Source organism: Protopterus annectens, chromosome 2.part2 (assembly GCF_019279795.1).
Source record: "Protopterus annectens isolate FY-2018-M chromosome 2.part2, PAN1.0, whole genome shotgun sequence".
NCBI lineage: Eukaryota > Metazoa > Chordata > Ceratodontiformes > Protopteridae > Protopterus > Protopterus annectens.
In genome coordinates, this window is record NC_056730.1 from 386,514,216 (window position 1) to 386,538,840 (window position 24,625).

The 24,625-nt window shown below is 37.8% G+C and overlaps 1 protein-coding gene across 1 annotated transcript in view; it reads right to left on the reverse strand.

Moving 5' to 3' along the window:
• The window catches only part of CDC20B (cell division cycle 20B), a 453,794-nt gene that overhangs the window by 142,055 nt on the left and 287,114 nt on the right, over positions 1 to 24,625 (reverse strand). The window contains exon 9 of the mRNA XM_044064423.1: positions 33 to 258. Coding sequence (XP_043920358.1) covers positions 33 to 258 — 226 coding nt within the window. The remainder of the gene's footprint in view (positions 1 to 32; positions 259 to 24,625) is intronic.

Sequence of the window (24,625 nt, forward strand, 5' to 3'; positions counted from 1 at the left end):
GTACCTGTGTTACAAGTTGAAAGATAACTTACCTTCACAGCTGTGGGATGTGCCATTGTACAGAGAGGTTTGCAGTGCATTGTTAACCCTGGGTCATTTAGCCACAGATTCAGTAGGCCATTGCTGGAGCCTGCTGCTATGCATCTTCCATCTGATGACCATTTTAGAGCACAGATACTGCTTTTCTGGTTTATGGTCCCAACTTGGTGTTTAGCAATCCGGACATCATGGTGATGAATATGCCCCAGCATTGATCCACTGTGTAAAATGAGATGGAAACATGCAAGCTGATATTTCAAATTATCATTTCATTTAATGCTTCAGTACATTTTTCTCATGTATGAGACACAAATGAAGATATTCATCAATACTGTAATACAGTTATAACACTAGCAAAGTGAATATGATGAACATATAAAGATCAGAATGCTTGATGATAGTGTTCAGAAGTAAATTAAACATTTTAATACAGTCCTGAGAAATTCTGTAGAGCATTCTCTAAGGCAGTAAACCCTTATTTACAAAATAAGCTATTTCTTAGGTAAAAATATAAAAAAATCTCAGTGTAGAAATAAAACAATATAATCATATACTTTCCATTGAAATATGTAAGAAGGCAATAGAAGACCTAATTGTGTATTTGCTGCACTTTAGATAAATAATAACCATAACATATTTATAGCTGTGATCTGTATGATGGGAAACAAGACATTTATAGTGATATTAAAAGGTCCACTCAGCCCAGTGTACTTATACCTGCCCGGTTAAAAATGGTAAATAAATAAACTGCACCATTTTGGCAAGGCCATAGCTAGGTCATCTGACACCCCCTTAACTCACAATTGAAAGGCAAAAAAGGGCTTTCGGAAGATGAGGGCCAAAAAGAAAATGGGGGGGGGGGGTTCTGCTACTTGCTACAGTTACTAACTCTCTGAGCCACTAAATACAAGTGCAAATGAAGTACTGCTATTAATTTAAGAAGCAGCACTGTCACCTGCAGCTTCTAAAACCAGTGCAGGAACTACACTTGTACCCCATGTCCACTTACATATTGCCTCTCCTAACACCTTGCACCCAGGATAGCTGCCCCCATCATCCCAGCCTGGTTATAGTTCCACATATTGGTTGCACCCAGGCTCATTCCCAAACAGCCCTGTCAGCAAACAGATTATAGTTTAAAGTCCACAGCTTCATTCCAGCCCTGTACAAAACCTTTGACTTAGTTTTCCTTCTGGCTTCATCATCACAAGCCCCGAACTGGCCATCAGAAGTCAAGAGCCAAGAATCTTCAAGTACAGTTCTACTCCATAATGGACTTCCCAAGTAAGAAATTACCTTCATTCTTTGCTCTTTCCAGGTTGCAAACTTTTTTTTTATACACCACAGATAAGCAATAAGTGTCTCATTATTATATGTAATGCAACCAATTGTCTAGCCAATGATTGTGAGAATTTAAAGACATAAGTTACTCCCCATTTCCAAAACACAAGATTTCACACTGTCTGTCTATCTGTCTCTCTCTCTCTCTCTAGGTATGTATGTAGATTTTACATATATATATATATATATATATATATATATATATTTTTTTTTTTTTTTTGAAGGGCAGTTAATAAAGCAGTTGTTGTTTGACATGGGATTTTTTGACTACGTTTTGCAGGCACCCATTTAGTCAACTGCTAAATGCTATGAGACCACTGCTTGCTCCCCTTCAAGACCCATGGCAGGATCTGTTACAAATATTCACTGTTTTGTAATTTGTCAGAATGGGACTGATATTTTGTGAGTTGGGTATGTGCAATTTGTCCTTTAAGAATAAACACACACATGATTGCAATCATGTATACACACTTGTCCTAACAGTGCACCCTGGTAAAAGGTGTGGTGTAATCATGTTTATTGGTTACATAGTGCATTTGTAATACTTCTTACCACCACCCTGTGCATGTCACCAGATGTTTATCACCACATTATGTATATCATCACCCATCTCAAACCTAGCAACTATTTACAGTAACCTAAATTCATTCACAGTTAAAACAGTGAAAATGTAAGAAGCTGGCACAAAGGAGTAAAGTGCCGATAGTGACTTTGGCAACGTGAGAATGACCAGTGGCTTGTGCTGGTGTTGATGAGGCTTAAGCTTGCTCATCTCTCTGTGGGTTGAGGAGTGCATGTACAGGCACCTGCTCTGTGGTAAGGGATGAGGGGTCACATGTATGTGTCATCTACAAGAGGAAGAGGATCCTGATTATGCTGCACATTAAAGAAGGAGAATTTCCAAAGAACCACCATCGTACACTTAGGAAACCACCTTAGCAGTGATTTCCTTTGGAAATAGTGACTGGTGATTTTGTCTTTGCAAAGCTGAGCTTGACCAGCTGACACCTTGCTCAAATTGAGCTCAACAAGGTGAAAGAAAGCCATTTTGCAATGGGACAAGCCAGTTTGTCCCATCAGTGCTTCACACGCCCACGGACCTCTTCCTCGCTCACTCTTTCCCTCCCTGCCTACTCTCATCCCTACATGTTACCTTAGCAAACCCATCCTATAATACTACCACTTTTCAAAGCATGTCTAAGCTTAGTGCTAGTGTTCTGATTATTGAATCACAAAAATAAACTGCTTGTTTTCCTTTTGCAATCAATTGTGTTTGTGATTTTTTTTTTCATTAAGATGATTGTTTGATTTGCTGGCATCAATCGTGTTTCAGTATTTTAACATTTGGAACAATTCACATGGATCTTTATCTATATGTTTATATAATTATATCTACATATTTATGTGTAAATGTAAATGAATCCATTACATCAGATAGAACACTTGTCACTTAAGGTTAATATATTCATGGCATAATGACTTTGCTTATGTCAGTAACATCAGGCATGACTAAAGCAATGCATACTCAAGAGGGATGCTTAACTTCTTTTACCCTACAGAAATGTACTTTACTGTCCCTTTTTAGTCTACCAGGATAATCCACTAAATGTTAGAAATAAAATTAATTTCTGATCTTTGGTTTTCAGTTCTGAGACAAATTTCCTTGAAGAGAGAATTTTCCAGGTAACTGCAGATGCACACATTTTTAAATGAAAGAAGAAATTACTTATTACAACATTTGGTATTATAATGGCCCAAAGAAAAAGACAGACCACATGCCATTCATTAGCATTTACTTTAGGTTGCATAATGAATATAACAAGATAGAAACCATATCATATACACGCTGAGCTCTGAAAACAGGTTACAAGAACCTAATATTTTAAGGCTATGCACACATATTACAAAGGCTATGGGTAACTGATAGACAGCTTATCTGTACTCAGTAGCACAGAGAGGACAGTTGCCCCTGGTGCAAACTATTAGGTAGCATGATCAGGAGACAAGCTTACACTTACTTTTCTTCTGTACTGAAAGCAGTTTCTTCAGGACAGCAGCAGACACGCAGACACACTCTACCTGATAATCTGTTCGTGATTGCCTTCTAACTACATTTCCCGCTCGCAGCCATAATCCATTTGTCTTCTTCCACTCGTCTTCCAACTACATTTCCCGCTCGCAGCGATAATCCATTTGTCTTCTTCTACTCGTTCACTCACTACTGCACATTTCCCGCTCATGGACATGACGTGAGCTCACTTCCGACAGACTGGTATTCTCCTTAAAGGAGCCAACACCCATTCAAAAGGAAGAAGTACGTACTTTTTTTTTTTTTTTTAAAAGCTACCCCCTCTTCTAAAAAATTTGCACTGAAATCAGTACACTGCGTATGCCTCCCGACGTCCCTGACTGAGACAGATATGTTGATTCCCATAAATGTACCCCAAAAATAACAAATGAATTGTCAACATATGGCGAGAACCATTCCCCTAAAAACTAAGACTATCTAAAACTTTTTTAAGCAGAATTCCAATTTAATTACAGACATCTCTTAAACAGTACTGAATTGCAGAGGAATTGCAATGATGATGTATGCGCATTCTAAAAGGTATAATCTGATTTATTCAATATAATCTCTTTTAATAAATATGCTTGTGAGAACTGATATGTAAATGAATGTACATTTTGAATATAACAAGGTAAGTCCTTTCTTCCTCTCCTTGAATTGCTATTTACATATAAGAAGGCAGATTGTATTCAGCAATATGCTGTGCTGAAATGGAGTGTTATTGTTATTTTTATCTGTTTAGTATGGAATTACATTCACTTATGCTGAGTTTGTATATCATATAAAATATGTGTTGTTGAGGGTGGAATTGTTACTCTTAGGCATTGCTGGATAACATAATCAACATATGTAATGATTATTGTTCAGGGTAGATTACACAAGTTATAAAAACAGAATGTCTACTAATACACTACTCAACTTTGTGCAAACACTGGAGAAGATGATTTATATACAGCTCATCCCTAAAAGATAAGAATTTGGTCTGGGAGCATACAGTGGATGCCTGTTGTAGCTTTTCCCTCACCTTCATGGTCTGTTATGTGCTAATGTCATATGAATGGCAAAACCGTACCACTTCTGTGCTCATTCGTTCAATTTTAATCTCTTGTTGATGAAAGGACAGCTATATATTTTCATATCTGATTGGCTCTTTCATTAGTGGGTGAGTAGATATAGAAGTAGCTATTGTTCTATGTGGGGTGGATGGGGAGTACATCTCCCACATGCAACTTGTTAAGTGCACAACTCTTAGTATGTCTGGCAGTGAGAATGTTCTAAATCTGAAATTGTGGTGTTGAATCATTGTTTGCCTGCTTATTATTGTTTTTATCAGCTGACAAAAGATAAGGACACCTATTGGCAAGAGAAGCAGATAATCTAGGCTGCAGTCATGATGGCTAACAGACAGCAGTAACTGGTGAAAGCTCTGTGACTGAAAACTTTTCCCTGGCAGAAAATATAATAAAAAATTAGAATTTGGCAATACTTGATAGCAAATGTTATTCACTAATAGTCAGAAAAAGACTTCTAGCTAAAAGTTCTTCAAAAGCAGTAATTTCCCTGTCAGAATTTCATCTGCTTGGTTAAGAGAGAAGAGACTTCAACATGAGCCACTCAAAAATAGCACTCGTGATTCTTCTGTTAATAAAGACATCCAGTCACTAATATCTAGTATGCAGGATGGGCAAGCTGGATACCAAAATAGAAAGTTTCAAAGAGAAGCCCAGAAAGAAGATGGAACATTTAGAAATTCTTACAAAACAACAAATTGCACAAATCAGCATTATGAAAAGAAGCTTTAAATGATCATGAAAGGGATAATAACTTGAGGTAATTCACAGACTGAATCCCTTTTGAAACAATATAACTGGCTAATAGACACAATTGATGATTTAGAAAATAGACAGATGAAATTACATCAGAATAGATAGTGTACCTGAAAAGTATGAGGGAGACAATATAATAAACTTCTTAAAACCTGGTTACATAAAACATTACATTTACCTGAAACTTTGACTTTTGGAATTGAAATGGCACATAGATCCTGAGAGCACCTTCAAAGAAGGAAAACTCACTACCATTTTCAGTTATAGTTATGTTTATGTCCAGCTTAGAAAAAAAAATCAAATATTAAAAACATCATGGCCAGCCCACCTATTAAAATATGTAAACATATAGTTACATTTGACAATGACTATTCCAGTAATGTAATGAGTAAAAGAAAATCTTGCTTACCACTGATTAAAGAATTTAAACAGAAATATATAAAAGACATTTTGGTGTTTCTGCAAAGATCAAATTACGTCTTTCTGATAGAACTAAAATATTTGACGGAATGGAAGAGGCATCTACTTTTGTTAACAAAAATAAAATCCTTAATAATATTGAAAAAATGGACTGGAATGCTCATTCCCTCAAGAGGCAGAGTGAGCTGAATTTCTGGAAAACCGATTCTAAAATTAAAAAGTTTTTAAAAAAGTGAATTTTATTATCTGATTGCAGGACTTTTATTTTCTGAAACAATAGATTTAGTCTTTGAGTACAGTGTTTGTACAGGACTTTAAGCTTCAAAACATATGTATTTATTTATATTTTAAGCTAAAGCATTTAAGTGATAAGGAATATAAATAGTTAGATTTACTAAATTTGCAGTGAAAGACAATATATTTCAATTAACTAAACTTATAAATGCATTTTTAAATGTTAAACAGATACTTCTTTTAAGAAAATACCATTAAATTATAAGCAATATAACTGGTAACTTTAAGACTATACAAGTTAAGAATTTAATTTTATTTGTTTTGTCTTTGCTTAGTATGTGCATTGCTGGGTTAACCGAATGTCAGATCCAAGTTAGATGCTAATTAGAAGTGTTAAAGTGCTGACAATTTTGTTTTCTTTGTTCCTGTGTAACACGTTCCTTTCACAGGTAATTTATTAAGCATTTAACACATAAAATAGCTTGTGAACAAAAGAGTGCTCCAGTTGTGTGAAAATGCTTGACTCTTGCTTGCTTTGCTTCCTGCCTACTTCTTGAGCTGTTTTGATGAAAATCCATTTCTTAGAAAAGTTGAAAGTTCATCACCGATATCTGTGAAAACAGGATGTGCCTTAATCACAGTTGCAGTGGTGAGGAGAAATGATTTTAACTTCTTTTCAAGTATATATGTGAGGAATCTAGTCAAAATAACATCTTCTTAAAAATACTTTTTTAGAAGTGAAGAATTGGTAAAACTAACTGTACATATTAATAGGAAGGGGTAAAATTTGATGTTTTTTACCGATCAGAACAGTTAAAAAGAATGAAAAAGAATGAGACACTTACAGAGGAAATTAGTACCTGCTGTGTGCTGTGAGTTATCATTTTACATACTGTATTCAAATGCTAATGTCAGAATGTTAAGCTTAGACCAGAACAGCAGTTCACAATGGCTAAAAACACGCATTCAAATTAAACAAGCAGGAATTATTTTATATATAGTCAAGCTTGCTTGTAATATTAAAATTAATAAGAAGAGTAAACACCTTATGAATAATATGCAAATGCACAAGGGATAAAACACCTGCTAAATAATATTAATAAAAGCAGTATCAGCAAGTTAAGAAATATATACACACATACTGTAATCTCTAATAGAGAGCTGATAATTATATAGTGCTTTTATAGTAGATGTTAGAAATGCAAGCTATATAAAATAAGGTAGAATATCAGTGGACAAGTAAAACAAAAATATGTATTTGCATAAGAAACTGCTTATAAGAAAGCTATATATTAAGAACCAACAAAGTGTGTATATCATGTGACCTGATTAACCAATAATCCAAAAACTGGTCCACGTAGTCCAAGGCAGTCAAAAAGTGGTAAATACAAAAGTAAATACCAACAAACTCAAATCTTAGCCCATCCAACTAGCCTTTATTTTGCAGTGAAAAACGCTTAACCACTATGAAATAAAGGCCATTTGGATGGACTATAATTTCAGTTCATTGGTATTATTTACTTTTGTATTTACCACTTTTTACCACTTTTCTCCTGCCTTGGACTATGTGGACCAGTTATTAGATTAAAGATAATTATTATTTATGCTTGCATATTACAGAAATGTGAATGTACAAGATCTCATATAACTTACATAGAAAATCCCACAAAAATATTTGAAAAGATCCTAAAAGCTGAGATTTGAAACTTGGTCATGTAAACTTTGAAGCTTTTTGCATAGTGTATGTTATTAGAATCACTAAAACTACATGAAATAACTCATTTCATAAGACAGAACTGAAATTTGAGTGTGCTATATTGCTAAATCAGTAAATCCATTTTGATAGAAAGGAAATTAGATTTTTTCAAGATGTTTGAACCATAAAGGGAGAATGTAGTTTGAATTAAGCACATTGTAACTTTTCATATGTTCATAGGTAATTACTAGGCTAATTGTGCAAGAGCCTTTAAAGCCTAGCCAATAATATCCAGCATATGGTAATATTATATTTTAATTCCCCGATACGAGATGAGGTAGCATGAAGGTAGTGGGTCTTTGAGTGATGGAGCCCTGAGTCATTTAAAAACTACCTCTATCCATAAGGGACATCAGCACTACCATGAGAGTGAAATTATGATTCCATTTATCCAAATTCATTTTGAAGAGAGTGAGGGGTGGGCTTTGTTTTACGAAGCTGGGAAGTTTATTCTGTAGAAGAGATAACCTTTTGGATATTAATCTTTCTCTAAAATAAATTCTGTTAGAGTCACAAATAAGGTTTATATCCATGAAACACATAACCCTTGTATAATTTTTTTTGCAAACATGTAACATTTTCATTAGGGCTGGATCAGAGAATAAAGAATATGAGGCAGAGTAAAGGAATAGGGCCTTTAGTTGGTCCACATAAGTGCCATAGTTCCATGCAGAAGGGAGCATTGTACTTGATTAAAGTCCTGATGATGGCCAAATATAATGGCACTAGGACTTCCTTTGACCTTGATGCCATGTCTTTACTTATAAGTTGAGCCACACAGAAGGGTTTCCTCACTACTATAGCTATCTGGTGGTCAAAATTTAGGTTACTATCTATCTGTGTTCCTAGATCCTGGACCACCGGGTCTACTTTTAAGGATATGCTATCAATATTATAGTTTGCAGGGATATATGATTTGCTGAAGGGTATGATTATGCATTTTTTAGCATTTAGTCTGAGACTTTGGTTTTGGCACCAGTCAATTGTCATTTTTGTTTGTAGGATGTAAGAATTATTTGGGAATTTCAGTAACTGCTTCCAGCTTACAGTTGTCAGTGAACTTGCTGAGCTAGAGGGCCTCAACATTGGCCTTCATTTCAGAGAAGTATATAACAAATAGAAGGAGAGCCAATACTGAGCCCCATGGACAGTGCTAGTAACAGGTTTCTTATCAGAAGTGGTTCACCTATCTAGACAGCATGTGTCCTATCAGTGAGCCAGTTTGCAGACTCAAGGGTTTACACCTAATGCAGTAAGTTTATCTATGATCTCCAAGTGGGGGACTGTGCTGAAAGCTTTGGCCAAGTCTAGATAAGCAGTGGGTACTGTTTTACCCTCATCCATGGCCATGCTGACTTTCTCAAAGAACTCCACCAGACTTGAGCCAACAAGACCTCCTTTTGACAAAGACAAATTAGGTCTGGACCAGTGTTTGGAGATTTCCTATGTCATTATTGATCAGGTACATGATAATTCTCTCCATGGCCTTGCAGATAATACTGGTCAAGGTTATGGGTGTGGGTCAGTTGATGGGTCCCACTTATGCAGAGGGATGACTGTTGCAGCCCTCCATTAATCTGGGACAAAGCCCATCCAGAGACTGTGGTTAAAGAAGATTACTACTATCCCTGATAGATTCTGTTTTAAGCTATTTAAGAAGCATCCTGGAATATTGTCAGGACTCATGGAGGTAGTGCTTTTGGCATTAGTGAGCACAGAAAGGACCTGTTCCCTCATAATGATTGGTAGAGGGATGGTTGTGGGTACTTCTTTGGGTGTGGTTGGAGGTGATGGGTGGAGAAGTTTGAAATGAAATTGTTGGCCAGCAAGTTTTCTATAGGTTCTGGCTGGGTGTAGATGTTACCATTCATGATTAACTTGGCACACTGATGAGCATTTCTCCTGAGGTTACAAACATAATTAAAACTAGCCTTACGGTTATCTTTCACCTGGGAGGCTATCTTTGCCTCATAGTTTGCTTTGGCAGATTTGACCATATTTCTAATTTGTGTTTAGACTGGTAAGTGTCATTTTGAACTGTTTTGCCTGTTCCTTCTTGGGTTTGGAGAGGGTTTTTTCCATTTGTTGATTAGCCTATTTATGCTAGGAGTCCACCAGGGTGGTTTATTTTTGCCAGTAATCATAGAATTGACTTGGACGGGTACTGCCTCCTCATGCAGCTATGAATGTGGTTGTACAGTGCCATTCAGGTTTAGAGAGGCTTGGAAGTTTAATAAGCTGTCACTTAGTTTGAAGTAATTGTTCTTAGAAAAGTTCTTAACAGATTTGGAGTTTGATCGGGTTCTAGGTTAGTTGTAACACTAAAGAAGATCATTTTGTGGTCATATCTTTTAAGGAAATAGTTAATGCATAGAAGGGAGCAGCATCCCCCATTTTCTTGAGTACCAGGTCTAAGATATTTATACCTCTAGTTGGGTAGCTAAATAGTTGCTCTAGAGTGTTTGCACTGACAAAGTCCAAAAAACTCTTGGCAAATGAATTATGGGTCATATAAATCTCCCAGTTTATGGGGAGGTAGTTGAAGTTACTCATAAGTATGGTGTTAGGCTGAATGTTAAGTGATTGCAGTAGGTTTAGGTAGGAAGTCTAGTTTTCCAGACTCATGTGGGGGATCTGTAGCTAGCTAGCAAGGATATGATAGGGGGTCTCAACTATGGTTAGTTGGGTAAGAAGCAGCTCAAGTGAGTCATGTTGTTGGACCAGACTAGTGGTGTATTTGTATTTTATGAACACTGAAACACCTCCTCCCTTTGTTTTATCCTGAACTGAGGGAGATCAAAACGTATGAAAAACATTGTAGCCTTTGATAGCTGGGGTTCTCTCCATGGTTCTGAATTGTGTTTCTGTGACTGCACATCTACATTTTCCAGTGTGAGTAGTGCTTCCAGGGAGTGCAGTCTTTTATTTAAACTGCTGGCATTGAGAAGCAGTACCTTTAGGTGGTTGTGAGCGATTTTGTTATGTTGTAGAGTTTAACAACTTTGGCATGGCCTAAAATGGCAATATGGGGATAGATAAAGGTATTTCCAGTATCTGGAAACCAAGTTGTGACAAGTGCAAACCATCTCTGCAAAGCATCATGGTTTGTCAGTCATGTCTTGCGAGGCAGAAAGGTATTGGATCCCCTTGTTGTAACACCAGAAACTAAGCCAATTGTTGAATTCAATCATTTTTTGCTGGTAAAGTGGTATCATCACTGGTGAAGGTATGATGCTACTCAAGGCTAGATTCATACATGGCTGGAATACTTATTCAGAGAGCTCCATCATGTCTCTCCCTCATATAGTCCAGGGAGGTACATCTTTATGCCCACATGGACTATGACTTTCTCATACTGGTACTTGTGGTTTAAGGACCTATGTGCATGCGTGATCTGGTGGATCCTGGCTCCAGGCATGCAGCTCACTGTAATCTTCTCCTTCTTTGGCCTGATAAGGGGGACATCAGTATGTCTTACAATGGAATTGCCAATAACTAGAATGTTTGGCTGTGTAGTATGTTGCCTTATGGGCTTGGAAGTAGGGCTACTATGATTTTCAGAGTTATGTGTTGCATGATGCACTGTCTTTTTGGAGTGTGCACAGGGCCACTGAGAGATGCTTTTAGGAGTTCTTGGAGTTTGGGTAGATTACATGTGAGTACTTCCGCATATGTGGGTCTATGTATTTGCTCCTTAGTGTCAGTAGTGAGTGTTTTGGGTGTAATGCTTACAACCCGGTTTGCATTTTTTGTGTGTGTTAGTGAGAGCTTTGCATCCAATGACATTGTGTATCTACATTTTTCACACACTGTGTTTGTCTCTTCTAAAATTACATGGTTGTCAGTGAACATGAGGCAGTTACTACACTGCCTCAGGATGGCATATCCACTAGGCTAGAAACAGAGATAACAGGGAAGAGCCTATACATTATATCAGAGTCTTAGTAGATGGAAAGGAGTATGGCAGAGTCACTTAAAGGTCTAAGTGAGAGTGTTTAGTAATATACTATAGGATGACCTACAGTGGTGCTGCCCTCTGTGCAAATTGGAAGCCCTTCAAGCAGCTATGAATAGTGGGTGACTATAGACAGTGCAACAGAGGAATATAAACTGGAGAGGTTTACATATACAAGGCATGGGTAACCTTTTTTCCATGATGTGCAAACACAAGGCTTTTATACCAGCAGGATGAAAAACTTTCACATAGTTTAGCCTTTAGGCCAATCAGATAAACACATAACAAGCCTTCCACCAGCAGTTCCCAACTCAGATGAGTTTAATCAGCCCTCTGTTCCCACCAGAGTGCAGAATATTTTGAATACAATATAGAGTGTAAATGTTTATTTGATGCCATAAAAATAGCAAGACACTATCCTTGAGCTTAGTAGTGCATATGTTTTTATGAATTAATTTATTGAGCTCAAAGATTTTTAAATATTTTAATATTTGTCATTTAAAGAATGTTATGCAGCTTTAAGATACAGACACTTATATTTTTAAATTAATTTAGAGCTTTTGTTAGATCTATAAAATACATGTATATCTTATAGCATGACATATTTATATATGCACTGATTTTCTTATTGTATAATTGTTTGGGAAGATAACATTACCTGTCATTTTATATCTTCAGGTCCCACTCTGTTCTACTTATTTATTTGGAGATTTAGTTCTAATAATTTTGAATGAATGAATAATTTAGGAATATGTAATGGATAATTATACTACTACTACTACTATATAATGATGTATATAATACATTATTTGTCAGATTATTTAATATTTTGATTAATAGAAGAGGATAAACTTTTATGTAGTAATGGAGAATAGTTGTAAATGGCAAAATATATAACCAAATTAAGACTTTCTTATTATTTTTAACATACATAATATTATATTAATTAGTTGCAAGTCACAGTAGCTTTTGGCTAGTTTTTAATGAATTTTTTAGGTATTATAGGTAAAAAGATAGTATAGTAGTTTGCTTATTCAATAGGCAAACTAGGAACTTCAGTGGTATTAGCAATATATACTTACAATTGTAGACTTGTTTCTGCTTTTGTTATTTACAACTTTTAGTAGTTTAGTTTGTAGAAAAGAAGAATTCAAAAAATGTTGAATGTTAAGATAGTGTTGGAGGAATGCATTAGAGTCTTATATACACAACATTACTATGGTGGATAAATGTCATATTATCTCTTAAATGAAATCTTTTCAAGTACTCAGTATGGATAGTTTTAATCTATTATCTATTAATGTAAATTGATTAAATAATAGCAAGAAAAGGAAATCATTAATGAAATATCTTAAATTAAATAGGGGAAACATTATATTCTTGCAAGAAACTCACCTGATAAATAAAGATATACAATATTTAAACATCTAGATTAGGAAATATTATCTGCTTCTTTTAACAAAAAGAGTACAGGAACTACTATACTTTGGAGAAAATCTGCTCTAGTGCCTCAGGTCATGAAATCCATTAGTGATCCCAAAGGAAGGCATATATCTGTAGTAATTAAAAATAATGGCACACTCTATACACTATCTAATTTTTACTTGATCCCTGGAATAGTTGCAAGAGTGCCCAAAGATCACTTAAACATATTACAAAGTCTTTAGAAGGGTAGTTTAATTTTAACAGGGGATTTTAAATGCATATTTAATATAGACGATACAAGTGAACAGAAGAAAGCTAAAGCTCAAAACAGATGGATTAGTAGAGATTTAGTTGATTTAATAGTAAAAGCAGAAGATGGGGCATTGTTCTTCACCCACTGTTTTTATGCACATGGGAAGCAAACTAGAATTGATAGGATTTATGCCTCTACAGATTTATTTAATAATATTAATTATTTTAAAACTATTCCTTGTCCTTTATTTGGCCATAATGCAGTACATATTACTATATTAATGGATACAAGGACATTTCAGATTATTTATAAACTCCCAGTGTTTATGAAAACATTATTTATAGACTCCCAGTATATATGAAGAAATTAAAAGAATTCAAGGATCAGATTGTGTTTTTTTTTTTATCTTTGAATGATGATAGTCCATTTAGTAAAGTTATATTATGGGAGTCCTTAAAAATGCATAAGAAAGATAGAATGGCAAGACGGGCTAGTAATAAAATGAAATAGTGGGATTAAGAGGTATTAAAAATACAAGATGAACTACATAAAGTGAGGTTTCAACAAATAGGAAATTAGATAATACTGAAGTCATTAAAAATTAATGACAAAATATCAAACAATTTTAATGTATAAAGTGGAGATAGCCTTAGGGAAAAAAAAAACAAAATTGCACAGTTATGCAACAACATCAAAAAATCTTCATAGATTAGCTAACAGAAGTAAAATGTTAAGCAAAAAGACACAAATCAATAATATCTGAAATTCTCACACTAATAAGCTTACTTCAGACATAGAAGAAATGTTTAATATTTTTATAAAATGCCATGATGATCTTAGTAAAGATAAAAACAATAATCCTGATGATTACACAATTGATAAGTATTTAAAGAGAAATGTTACTAATACATTTAATGACCAACAAATATCTCTGTTGAATAAACATATTACCCTTATAGAAGTTAAAGGAGCTTTAAAACATTGAAAAATTATAAAGCTCCAGGGTTAAATGTTTTAAGTATGGAATTATATAGCCTGCTTCCTTTAAATATTTTAGAATTACTGAGCAACATTTTCAGAATAATTCAGAGTGAGAAAATAAGTCTTCCCTGATAGAAATTTTCTGTAATCTCACCTATATTTAAGCAATGGAGTGGTAATAAGTTAGTTCCTCATATAGGCCTATTTCATTACTAAATGTAGATTGTAAACTATTTACTTCCATATTTGCTACAGGATTAAGAGATATGGTGGATAAATTAATTAATAAAAATCAAACAGTATTTATAGTCTATAGATTAGCATATGATAATATAAAATGGTAGTAACTATCTTAGATTTAGCAAAATGAATGAACAAAAAATTGTCCCTAATTAGCTTAGATATTGAGACAGCATTTGATCCTGTAGATTGAAACTACTTGTTTAATACTTTGGAAGCATTTGCATTTCCAGAAAAAAATATTGGAATATTGAAAAAAAGAATTGTATAGAGACTCCAAAGCATATGCTTAAACTGGATCTTACAATTCTCAAGGATACAATTTAAACAAAGGCACAAAGCAAGGGTGTCCCATGCTTCCTCTACTATTTGCATTAGTTAGAGCTAATTGTATAAGAAGTAAAAAAGTGATGGAGACTCAATTAATAAGAATTGTCAAACTAAAGTACAGCTTTTTGCAGATGATATTTTACTAGCTATAGGAAATTTAAATTATTCAGTCAAAAAATAGAAAAAGTATCCCTGCTGAAATTTAATAATAATAAAACTGAAACTTTTGTGTTTAGTCATTTACTAGATAGTAAGTTTAAAGATAAATATAATTAGAAAGGAAAAGAACTAAAATGCCTAGGTATAAAAATCTATCAAGATGTGAGTAAGATTATTAATAATAATTTATGGGCTAGGCTTGTAAAGGCTCCAGGGCCATTGGTCTAGTACACACGTATGAACCTATGAACCTATACACACACACACACACACACACACACACACACACACACACATATATATATATATATATATATATATATATATATATATATATATATATATATATATATATATGTATACATATGGGAACACTTCACAATGCCAAAATCCTGAACGATCAAATCTCATTTGGCCGAGACCATATGATCAAACTTTTGGAATCCTGACATTATAAACAGAGATCTGCATACAGTGCAGAATGGGAGATTTCCCTTTTCCTCACTTTAGTGCAATCTCGGAGTTGGTATATTTAAGTAGCGGGGTGTGGGGGTGCAGGGGGGATTGGCTCCCTGCAGAAACATTTAAATTGTTGGGATTTTTTTTTTTTTTTTTTTTTTGGATTTGTTTCGGAATTTCAGTATTCCGAAACATTGATCATATGGTCTCGATCATATGAAATTCGATGTTTTGGAATTTTGAGATTCTGAAGTGAATCCATATATATATATATATAGATATATATATATATATATATATATATATATATATATATATATATAGATATATTGCATTCAGTAGCTTTAATACCTGACCAAAAATCTTTTAAAGAAAACTGGAAAAAATGTTAACTTCATTTTTATGGTATCCTACAAAGCCGAGAATTGCTTACAAAAATCATATACGCTTTTGGGAATATGGTGATATTAGCTTCCTAGATGTAGAATTTTATTCCATTATGCAAATTATACTCTGGATAGATTCAAGTTACACTAGTCAATGGAAAACCATTCAGGAGCAGATTGTAATAAATGCTTGTAAGTTTAACAAATGTGATAAATTAGAAATATGTAACAATCCATTCATCTTTTCAAAATTTACCTTAGAAGAAAATTCATTTCAGTCGTTGGGGTCTGCTATATGAAATCAATTCTTAAACAGTTAAATATGTTTTTATAACCCCATTAATATCAAATGGAAATTTTCATGCTCTCACATTAAACACACTTCTGGATTTAAGGAAACTCAAAACAATGTTAACATGAATTTACTAAAAAAGAATGGATTAATATTATGGTCTGATTACTTTATAAAAGGAAAAGCTAAGTCACCAGAATATTTAATGAAAGATTATAAGCTGGTTAAATCTGTTAACCAGTCAATATTATCCATCAGTAAGAAATTAAATGAATTTGTAGGTAATGTGTGCAAAGAGGAACAGAGCACTATTGCCCCATTATAGGAATATATAAATGCTACTAACATCAAAGGTAAATTGACCTATAATGGAAACCTTTCCAAGTTATATAAGTTAATTATAAATAATAATTTTGATGCAAAATTCTGGAGCTTTTTAGATAGTAGTGGATTGAGTGACTCAATAGATGGCAAGAATGAAACTTTGTTACTTAAAATAGTTAGTCAAACTGATTCAAGTTTATACTGGAAAGTTATTTATGTGGAAATAGATACATAGAATGTTTGTTAGTCTGTATAAAATCTCTAAGTTTAGTAAAATGACTTATTCAGTGTGTTGAAAATTTAAATGTAGAAGAGATTAAATAGAAGTTATGTTCTTACCATAACGTTCCATGTTAGTTGTCTTCTTCTCGCCTTCTTCTTGCTGGATGGGTTCGGAGCCGACCTCGGCTCCGACTCGGCCACTCTAAAAGCTCGAGAGTTGGTTCCACCGGCTCGAGGCTCCCCTTATATCCTACAATGCTAGGCGAGATTTACCTCAGATCTCGTTTGTAAGCTAACCCCAGCTTATAATAGTAACAGTATAACTGTAAACAGAGTCCACCTCTAACAACAGGAAGAAAGAAGGGTGACCTACATCCTGAACCAGGAAATATGCATAATAGCATATGTCTAAGAAAGAGGTGGTAGAAAGAGAGGTCACAATCACAACTCCTCTAGGTCTGTCCAGGCCAGGGGAAGGAGGTGGGATGCAAGAAGAAGGCGAGAAGAAGACAACTAACATGGAACGTTATGGTAAGAACATAACTTCTATATGTTAAGTTGTCTATCTCGCCTTCATTCTTGCTGGATGGGACCGCGTCCCTAGCACCTTGTCCCGGGTGGACTAACGGAACAGACTCCTGAGAACAGTGGAACCAAAGTTAGCTCTATGCCTAGAAGCTAAATCCAACTTATAATGAGAAATGAAAGTGTGAGGAGTAGCCCAAGTAGCCGCTGCACAAATGGTGTCAATAGGCAGTCTGTCTTGGAAGGCTAAAGAAGTAGCCAAAGCTCTGGTGGAATGGGCCTTAGGTTTATCAGGCAGCTTTTGATGTCTAATTTCATATACAAGGGAAATCAAAGATGTTAGCCATCTGAATAATGATACCTTTGAAACTGAAAGTCCCTTTCTGCTTTCCATAGGAGACAAACAGCTGATCAGATTTTCTGAACTGTTTTGTTCTATCCAAGTAGTACCTCAATTGACGTGGAACATCAAGGCAGTGTAATTTTGTTCAGACCTATTGGAGTATTCTGGAAAAAGACAGGTAGATCAATGCTTTGATTTAGATTTGACGTCGAGACCACCTTAGGCAAAAAGGACGGGTTAGTTCGTAAGGATACTCTGTCCTTATGAAACAAAAGATAAGGAGGACGACAGCTGAGTGCTTGAAGCTCTGAAACTCTTCTAGCTGATGTAATAGCTACCAGAAAAAGAGTCTTCCATGATAATAATTTTAAAGAACAAGAGACTGCAGGTTCGAAAGGGGGGAGAATCAAAGAAGCAAGAACTAAATTTAGGTCCCAAGGAGAAGGAGGATTTCTTATAGGAGGTCTGAGAAGAAAAACTCCTTTCAAAAAGGCTTTGCAAAGCTTGTGGGACATTAAGGCAGATTCAGAAATACCCACATGAAAGTTAGAAATAGCTGCCAATTGAACCTTAAGTGTAGAGGGAGATGAACCTGCATGGAAGAATTCAGCTAGAAAATCAAGGACTAATTGGATGGAAGCAGTGAAAGGATCTATGTCCTTTCCTTGAGCCCAGTATGTGAAGCTTTTCCACTTACTCAAATAAATCTTCCGAGTGGAAGATTTATGGGAAGCTATCAAAATATCTCTAACAGAGTGAGATAATTGAGGAAGCCTGGCTAAGGTTGGAACTGGAGGAACCAAGCAGTGAGGTTCAGAGAGGGGAGGGAGCGATGAAACTGACCCGACTGATGGATCAAAGATCTGGAACTAGGTCCAGATTCCACGGTCGCTCAAAAGAAAGCGATGTAGAAAGGGGAACCACACTTGTCGAGGCCAGTAAGGAGCAATGAGGATCAATGAGGCCTTCTGAGCGATAGCTTTCTGTATCACTTGAGAGATTAGTGGGAAGGAGGAAATGCATACAGAAGTCCCGAGGCCAAACTTGGACTAGAGCGTCTCTGCTGGGTTGGCCTGGTAAAGGGAATAGAGTGAAATATTCTCTGCACTTGCTGTTTTGGGGAGTAGCAAAAAGATCGCAGCAAGGCTGACCCCACTTGAGAAAAATCTCTCTCACTACAGAGTCTTTCAGAGACCACTCGTGAGGCATGAGTATAGCTCTGCTCAACTTGTCCATAATTTGATTGGACTTTCGGGATGTGCGTTGCTATCAGAAACCGCTGAGAAGAAATCGCCCATTGCCACAGTCTGAGTGCTTCTCGACACAGGGGTATGACCTGGTTCCGCCTTGTTTGTTGATGTACCACACTACAGACATATTGTCTGTTTGGATTGCAATCGTTCCCAAGGGAAGAGAGTCTTGAAGGGCTTGCAACGCTAAAGCACTGCTCTCATCTCCAGAACATTTATGTGCAAGTGGCATTCATTTGGTTGCCATGTGCCCTGGACCGTCCTGCCCTGCTAATGCCCCCACCCGATCAGGGAGGCATCCGTTGTCAGAGTAGCAACCGGAGGAGGTGGAACAAAGGGTCTTCCCAACAAGAGCTGAGGGAAGACATCCACCACATGAGATGATTTTGCACTTGCGTGATCATAATGGTGTGAGACATTGGAAGTTGCTGGTATGACCATTGAGTAAAGAGCATCCATTGAAGGATCCGCATGTGGAATCTGGCTAATGGAAGCAGAGGTATGGCCGCTGCCATAATTCCCAACACTTTCAGAACTAACCTGGCTTTGATTCTGTTGTTGTTGAAAAGGAGTGATACCAGTTTGTGAATGTCTGCTATTCTCTGATGTGTTAGTCTCAGACATGTTTACTGTATCTAGATTTGCGCCTATGTAGGTAATAGTACGACAAGGCGACAAAACAGACTTTTCGCAATTTATTGAAATACCCAGCTTTTGACAAACGCGAAAAGTGTAATCCCTGGCCATCAGAAGGAGATGCTTGGTGGGAGCTGTGAGGAGCCAGTCATCCAAATATGGAAACACCTGGAATCCTTGTCGTCTCAGGTGAGAAGCTACCACTGCCATGCATTTGGTAAACACCCGCGGGGCAGTGGTGAGACCAAAGGGCAGGGCCCTGAACTGAAAATGACTGGTTCCCAGCCTGAAGCGGAGGAATCTTCTGGAGCGTCTGTTCATCTTTATGTGATAGTACGCATCCTGAAGGTCTATAGAGCACATCCAGTTTCCTTTGCCCAAAAGGGGAAGGATGGATTGCAGCGTGACCATCCGAAATCTTGTTTTCTTGACTGATCTGTTCAAGACACTGAGATCCAAAATTGGTCTCCAGTCCCCTGTTTTCTTTGGAACTAAAAAGAACCTTGAGTAGATTCCGGATCCTTGCTGGTCTGCTGGAACTGGCTGAATTGCTCTTTTTGCAAGCAGTTTTGAAATCTCCAAAACCGCTAGATCCCTTTGAGCCGTTAGCACATCTGGAAGGGTTTTTTGACTGATTTGGAATGCGAAGAAAGGGGATAGAATAGCCTTTGGAAATGATGGACTGTACCCATTTGTCTTGAGTCAGGGATAGCCAGGCTTCTGGGTACAGTGACAATCTTCCCCCGACTGCCTCCGAAGATGGGCAGTCGGGCAACACCTCAGGGATGCTGAAAGGGCTTGTCAGGGAAGGCTTCCCGATTGCCCTGGTTCTGCGGACCCCCCCTGCCCCTAGGGCGACGTCTACCATTGTTATTCCGCCTCTGCCTCTGGCGGGAAGCGACTCTGTGCGTCAGGCGAAGTCCCTTGAGATTGTTTACGGAACCACATCTTTCCACCCTTCTGGCCTTTGGGGTAAGGCCTAGAAGGAGTAGAAAAACGGACTTCGACGGCAGAAAGGGTCTTGCCATCAGTTTCGCACCTAGTCAAGGTTTCTTTCACTTGAGGACCAAAGAGGGATGATCCATCAAACGGGGAGTTAGTGAAAGATGTCTTGAAGGGTCCAAAATTGCATAGCCGCATCCAGGCATGCCTACGTAAGGCCACACCTGTCCCTGCGGCTCTGCTCACTCCATCAGCCACGTAAGAAAGAAGGTGCATGGAGGAGTTGGTTATGGAGTTAAGGGTAGCCAGCTGCGTGTTCATCTTATCTTGGAAACCCGCAGCTGTAGGGTCCTTTAACATTTCACTCGCTTCCTTGATCAAGTCCCTTTGAAGACGAGTAAAATGGCACAGGTAGTTCAGCGAACGCATGGTAAATGTCGCTGATGAGAACATCCGCTTCCCGTACCTGTCCATGGACCTAGATTCCTTGTTAGGTGGATGGACAGGTACTGAAGGATCAGCTAGCTCCTTCTTAGTGGCAGCAGCTACCACCATAGCATCCACAGAAACTCCTTTTGTTAAGAACTGTTTGTCTGCTGGTGCCGTTATGAACTTGGAGGGTCTCCTGGGAGTGGGGTCCACTGAATCAGGAGCCGTCCATGCCTTCTTAGCAACCACCTGCATGAGGGGGTCAAAGGGGGGGACACCCAGGAGGTGGAAGGACGAGAGCCAACCGCCTCAAGATACACAGATTTGTCCTCCGAAGGGTTGAGGGCTGGCCAATTTCCCCTCTGTTTCAGGATCTCCAGAATGTCTGCAAATGAGACATCTTCAGAAGGGGAACGGGGGGAACCCTCAGAATCATCCAAATCTGTGTCTGACGTGATGGACTCAGGTGAGTCAATGTGTTTCCTCTTACACTTCCTCTTCCGAGGGGGCTCTTCTGCCAAATCAGGAGAGGCCTCGGAAGAGGATGAAATCCCCACAGGAGGTTCCTGAGGAGCTGGCTCTCTGCGGTCCGGGATGAGGGAGTGGGTCGACTTACCCTGAGGCACTGTAGAGGGAGGGGCGGACGGAGCCGACTGTGGAGTAGAGCCAGGCTCTAACACACTCCGCATGACCTCGAATGCACCCCTGTCAGGCAGAACCAGAGGTCCCCGCTCTGAGAAGCTAAGAACCCCCCTTGGCACCGACAGTGATGGCTCCGAGGCCGATGTCGGAGCCGAACTCACCAGCGCCGAAGCACCGAGAGGGAGAGGGGGGTCGGACAAGGGTCCGATGCCACTCACCCCCTCGGAGCCGACGAGGGAAGTCGGCGCCGAGATTCTTCAAGGAAGAAATCGGAGCCGGCGCGGAGCTGAAGACAATTGTATCGGCTCCGCGCTATCACAGTCTCGGTTCGACCGACCCGGCTCCGAGCTCAAGAGAGTCGAAGGAGGAATATGTTGATGGACGGGGCAGGCATCGACTGATGAGTCGGGCTCTGAAGCATCTGGGCCAGTGCCTCGGACTTAAGAAGTCGACTCACTACCCTCTGAAGGTCATGATCCGACAGCCTCGATGACCTAGAGGAGTGAGATCTTTGGCTCCGTTCAGACAGCAGGGGAGATCCTGGAGCCGAATGAACGGAGCCAAGAGATGGTGACCTGGACCTCTTCCTAGTTGTCGGCTCCGAAGGTCTGGTCGGAGCCGACACGGGAATTCTAATACCTCGGCTCCAGCCGAGCCGAGGAGCCACAGAAACTGTGGACTGAGACTTATCGGCTCCAGCCGGAGCCGATGAAGGCAGAGGTTGAGAAACAGGTCTCGGCTCAGTTGCGGAGCCGAAGACCTAGATGCCTTAGAGGGCTTCCCTGTAGAAACAGAAAGGGAATCCTCTGGCTTGAGTAAGCCTCTTAATATCAATTTATTTTTTCTTTCCTGCAGGACCCTGGGGCTGAAGCCATGGCACACAGCACAGGAGTCCTGCAGGTGCAAAGGTCCCAGACAGTAGACACAAGAAGTGTGAGCGTCTGTCAGAGACATTTTCTGACAGCACGCATCACACTTCTTGAATCCGGAGACCTTTGCTTCCTTAGACATTTTTTTTTTTTTTTTAACAGGTGTAAACAAACACACACACAAACACACTAATTACACCCTGTCAAGATTAAATTATAATAAAAATCACTAACTAGGATTTTAAAATAATACACACACTCCACTAGGGAAAGAGAAAAAGGCCTGTAGGCCCAAGGGAAGAACCTAAAGTTCTTGAGGGAAAAAAACGGGAATTTTTTTAGAAGGGGATAAAAATTTCTCTAAACTAAGGGAAATAAGTAAAAATATTAAAATTAAAGGGGTTTTGATAGACTAAATTACACAAGAAAAAGTCACTTACCAAGAACCGGTAGAAAACCAACCTCGATAGCTGTAGCGGCAAACGAGATCTGAGGTAACTCTCGCCTAGCATTGTGGGATATAAGGGGAGCCTCGAGCCGGTGGAACCAACTCTCGAGCTTTTAGAGTGGCCGAGTCGGAGCCGAGGTCGGCTCCGAACCCATCCAGCAAGAATGAAGGCGAGATAGACAACTTAACATGTATGTTTTAAGGGGTTATGGACTGATAAGTATTATTTAACTAGATCAATAATACTAATGAATGTTCCACTTCCTTTATCTGTAAAAGGCAAACAACAAAAATATTTTGGAGTCTTCTGGCAGTAGCTAGAAAAGTTCCTACAAAAAATTGGAAATCAAACTCAGTTCCTACTTTCAAATAATTTTTGAATTTAACAGCAATGCTATGTAAAACTAAAAAAAATGATTGGACTAAGATCTATAAATCATAGTAAAACTTTTAGTTGTTGGTATAGCCTTGAAATGTTGCTATTGAAATACCAGTATTCTTAATGAGTTAATTGTATATTTCTTTGATGATTCTATGCATTCCTAACATTGTACAACAGTATGTAATACTGAATTTCTTCCTTTTTGTGTATATATGTTGTATATATGTTAAATCAATAAACATTTTCTTAAAAAAGAAAGAAGCAGATAATCTTTAGTAGTAGGGTGTTGAAAGTGTTAAGACAAAGCAGATTAGAAAAGATGAGGACTTCATTAGGAAGTAGGAAGTCAGAACTACAGTAGGGAAGTTGAGCTAAGGTCGAAGTAATGAGACACTGGAGTAATAAACTCTGTTTGAGACAAGTGTGTGATTGATGAGTTTGCATTCCCATCTACACAAATATGAGGTAAGCAGGGGTACTAAAGGCACTGCATGACTTTACACAGGCTGGATACAGTGTGGGTGATGTTTCACTTTGGTGTAAGTGCTATAAATATAAGGAGAAGGATGCAGACTGCTATAAAATTGGTGTGCTGTCAACACACCTTGCTGTAGGCTTTTAGCAAGCAGTGATGACATACGATTGTTCACTGTACAACTGTCTGCATCAGGCCATTAGTTATAGCAGTCTACAGTTTAATGCAGCAGGTCCAATGGCCTGTCATATAACTGCTTAGGATGCAGGAGTGCTAAACTATGCTTTAGACTACTGCATGTGTTTTCATGTTTACTTTTGTAATGTGAATTCAGTGAGAAGGCTAATAAAGTATTGGACAGCTGAGCAGTCCTATCCTTCTGACAGGGATAAGCATTCTGGACAGTTCGAAAGCAGGTTGATTGGCTAATGGCACTAGTAGCTTATTATCTCAGATAAAGCCCAAGACTAGGTGTTAAAAACAAATAAATGTGAATCACCATACATTTTATAAGAAAATCTAATATAAGGCAAGTTGCTAGTTTACACTGTTAATGGAAAAGTTAAAAATATGTGAAAAAAGTTAATGTGCTGCCCCCAGGAAGATTGCTAGAAGTATTTGTTTCCCAGATTTTGGTCAGGAGGAAACCCAGTTTATAAATAAGTACTAGGCTAGTTGCCATTGTGGACCATTTTAAGCTTAGTTAATTTCCCTTCCAGAGAAATAAACCCTGTACCTTGTGTCTGGAAGGTAAACACTTTAACCGTTATAGCAATCTACAGCCCTAGTTTTATAAACTTACACAGATCTAGACTTTCTGTAGTGGAAATTTGGTGAACATGTTTTCTCTCCAGAATCCCAATATTGTGAACTAAATTTCACAGTTCTGTTGAGTAAGATAAGTTTAGTCCATTCTTAACTCATTTAGAATAAAAATGGTGCAGATCATGCCTGACCAGCATAGATGAGGGATT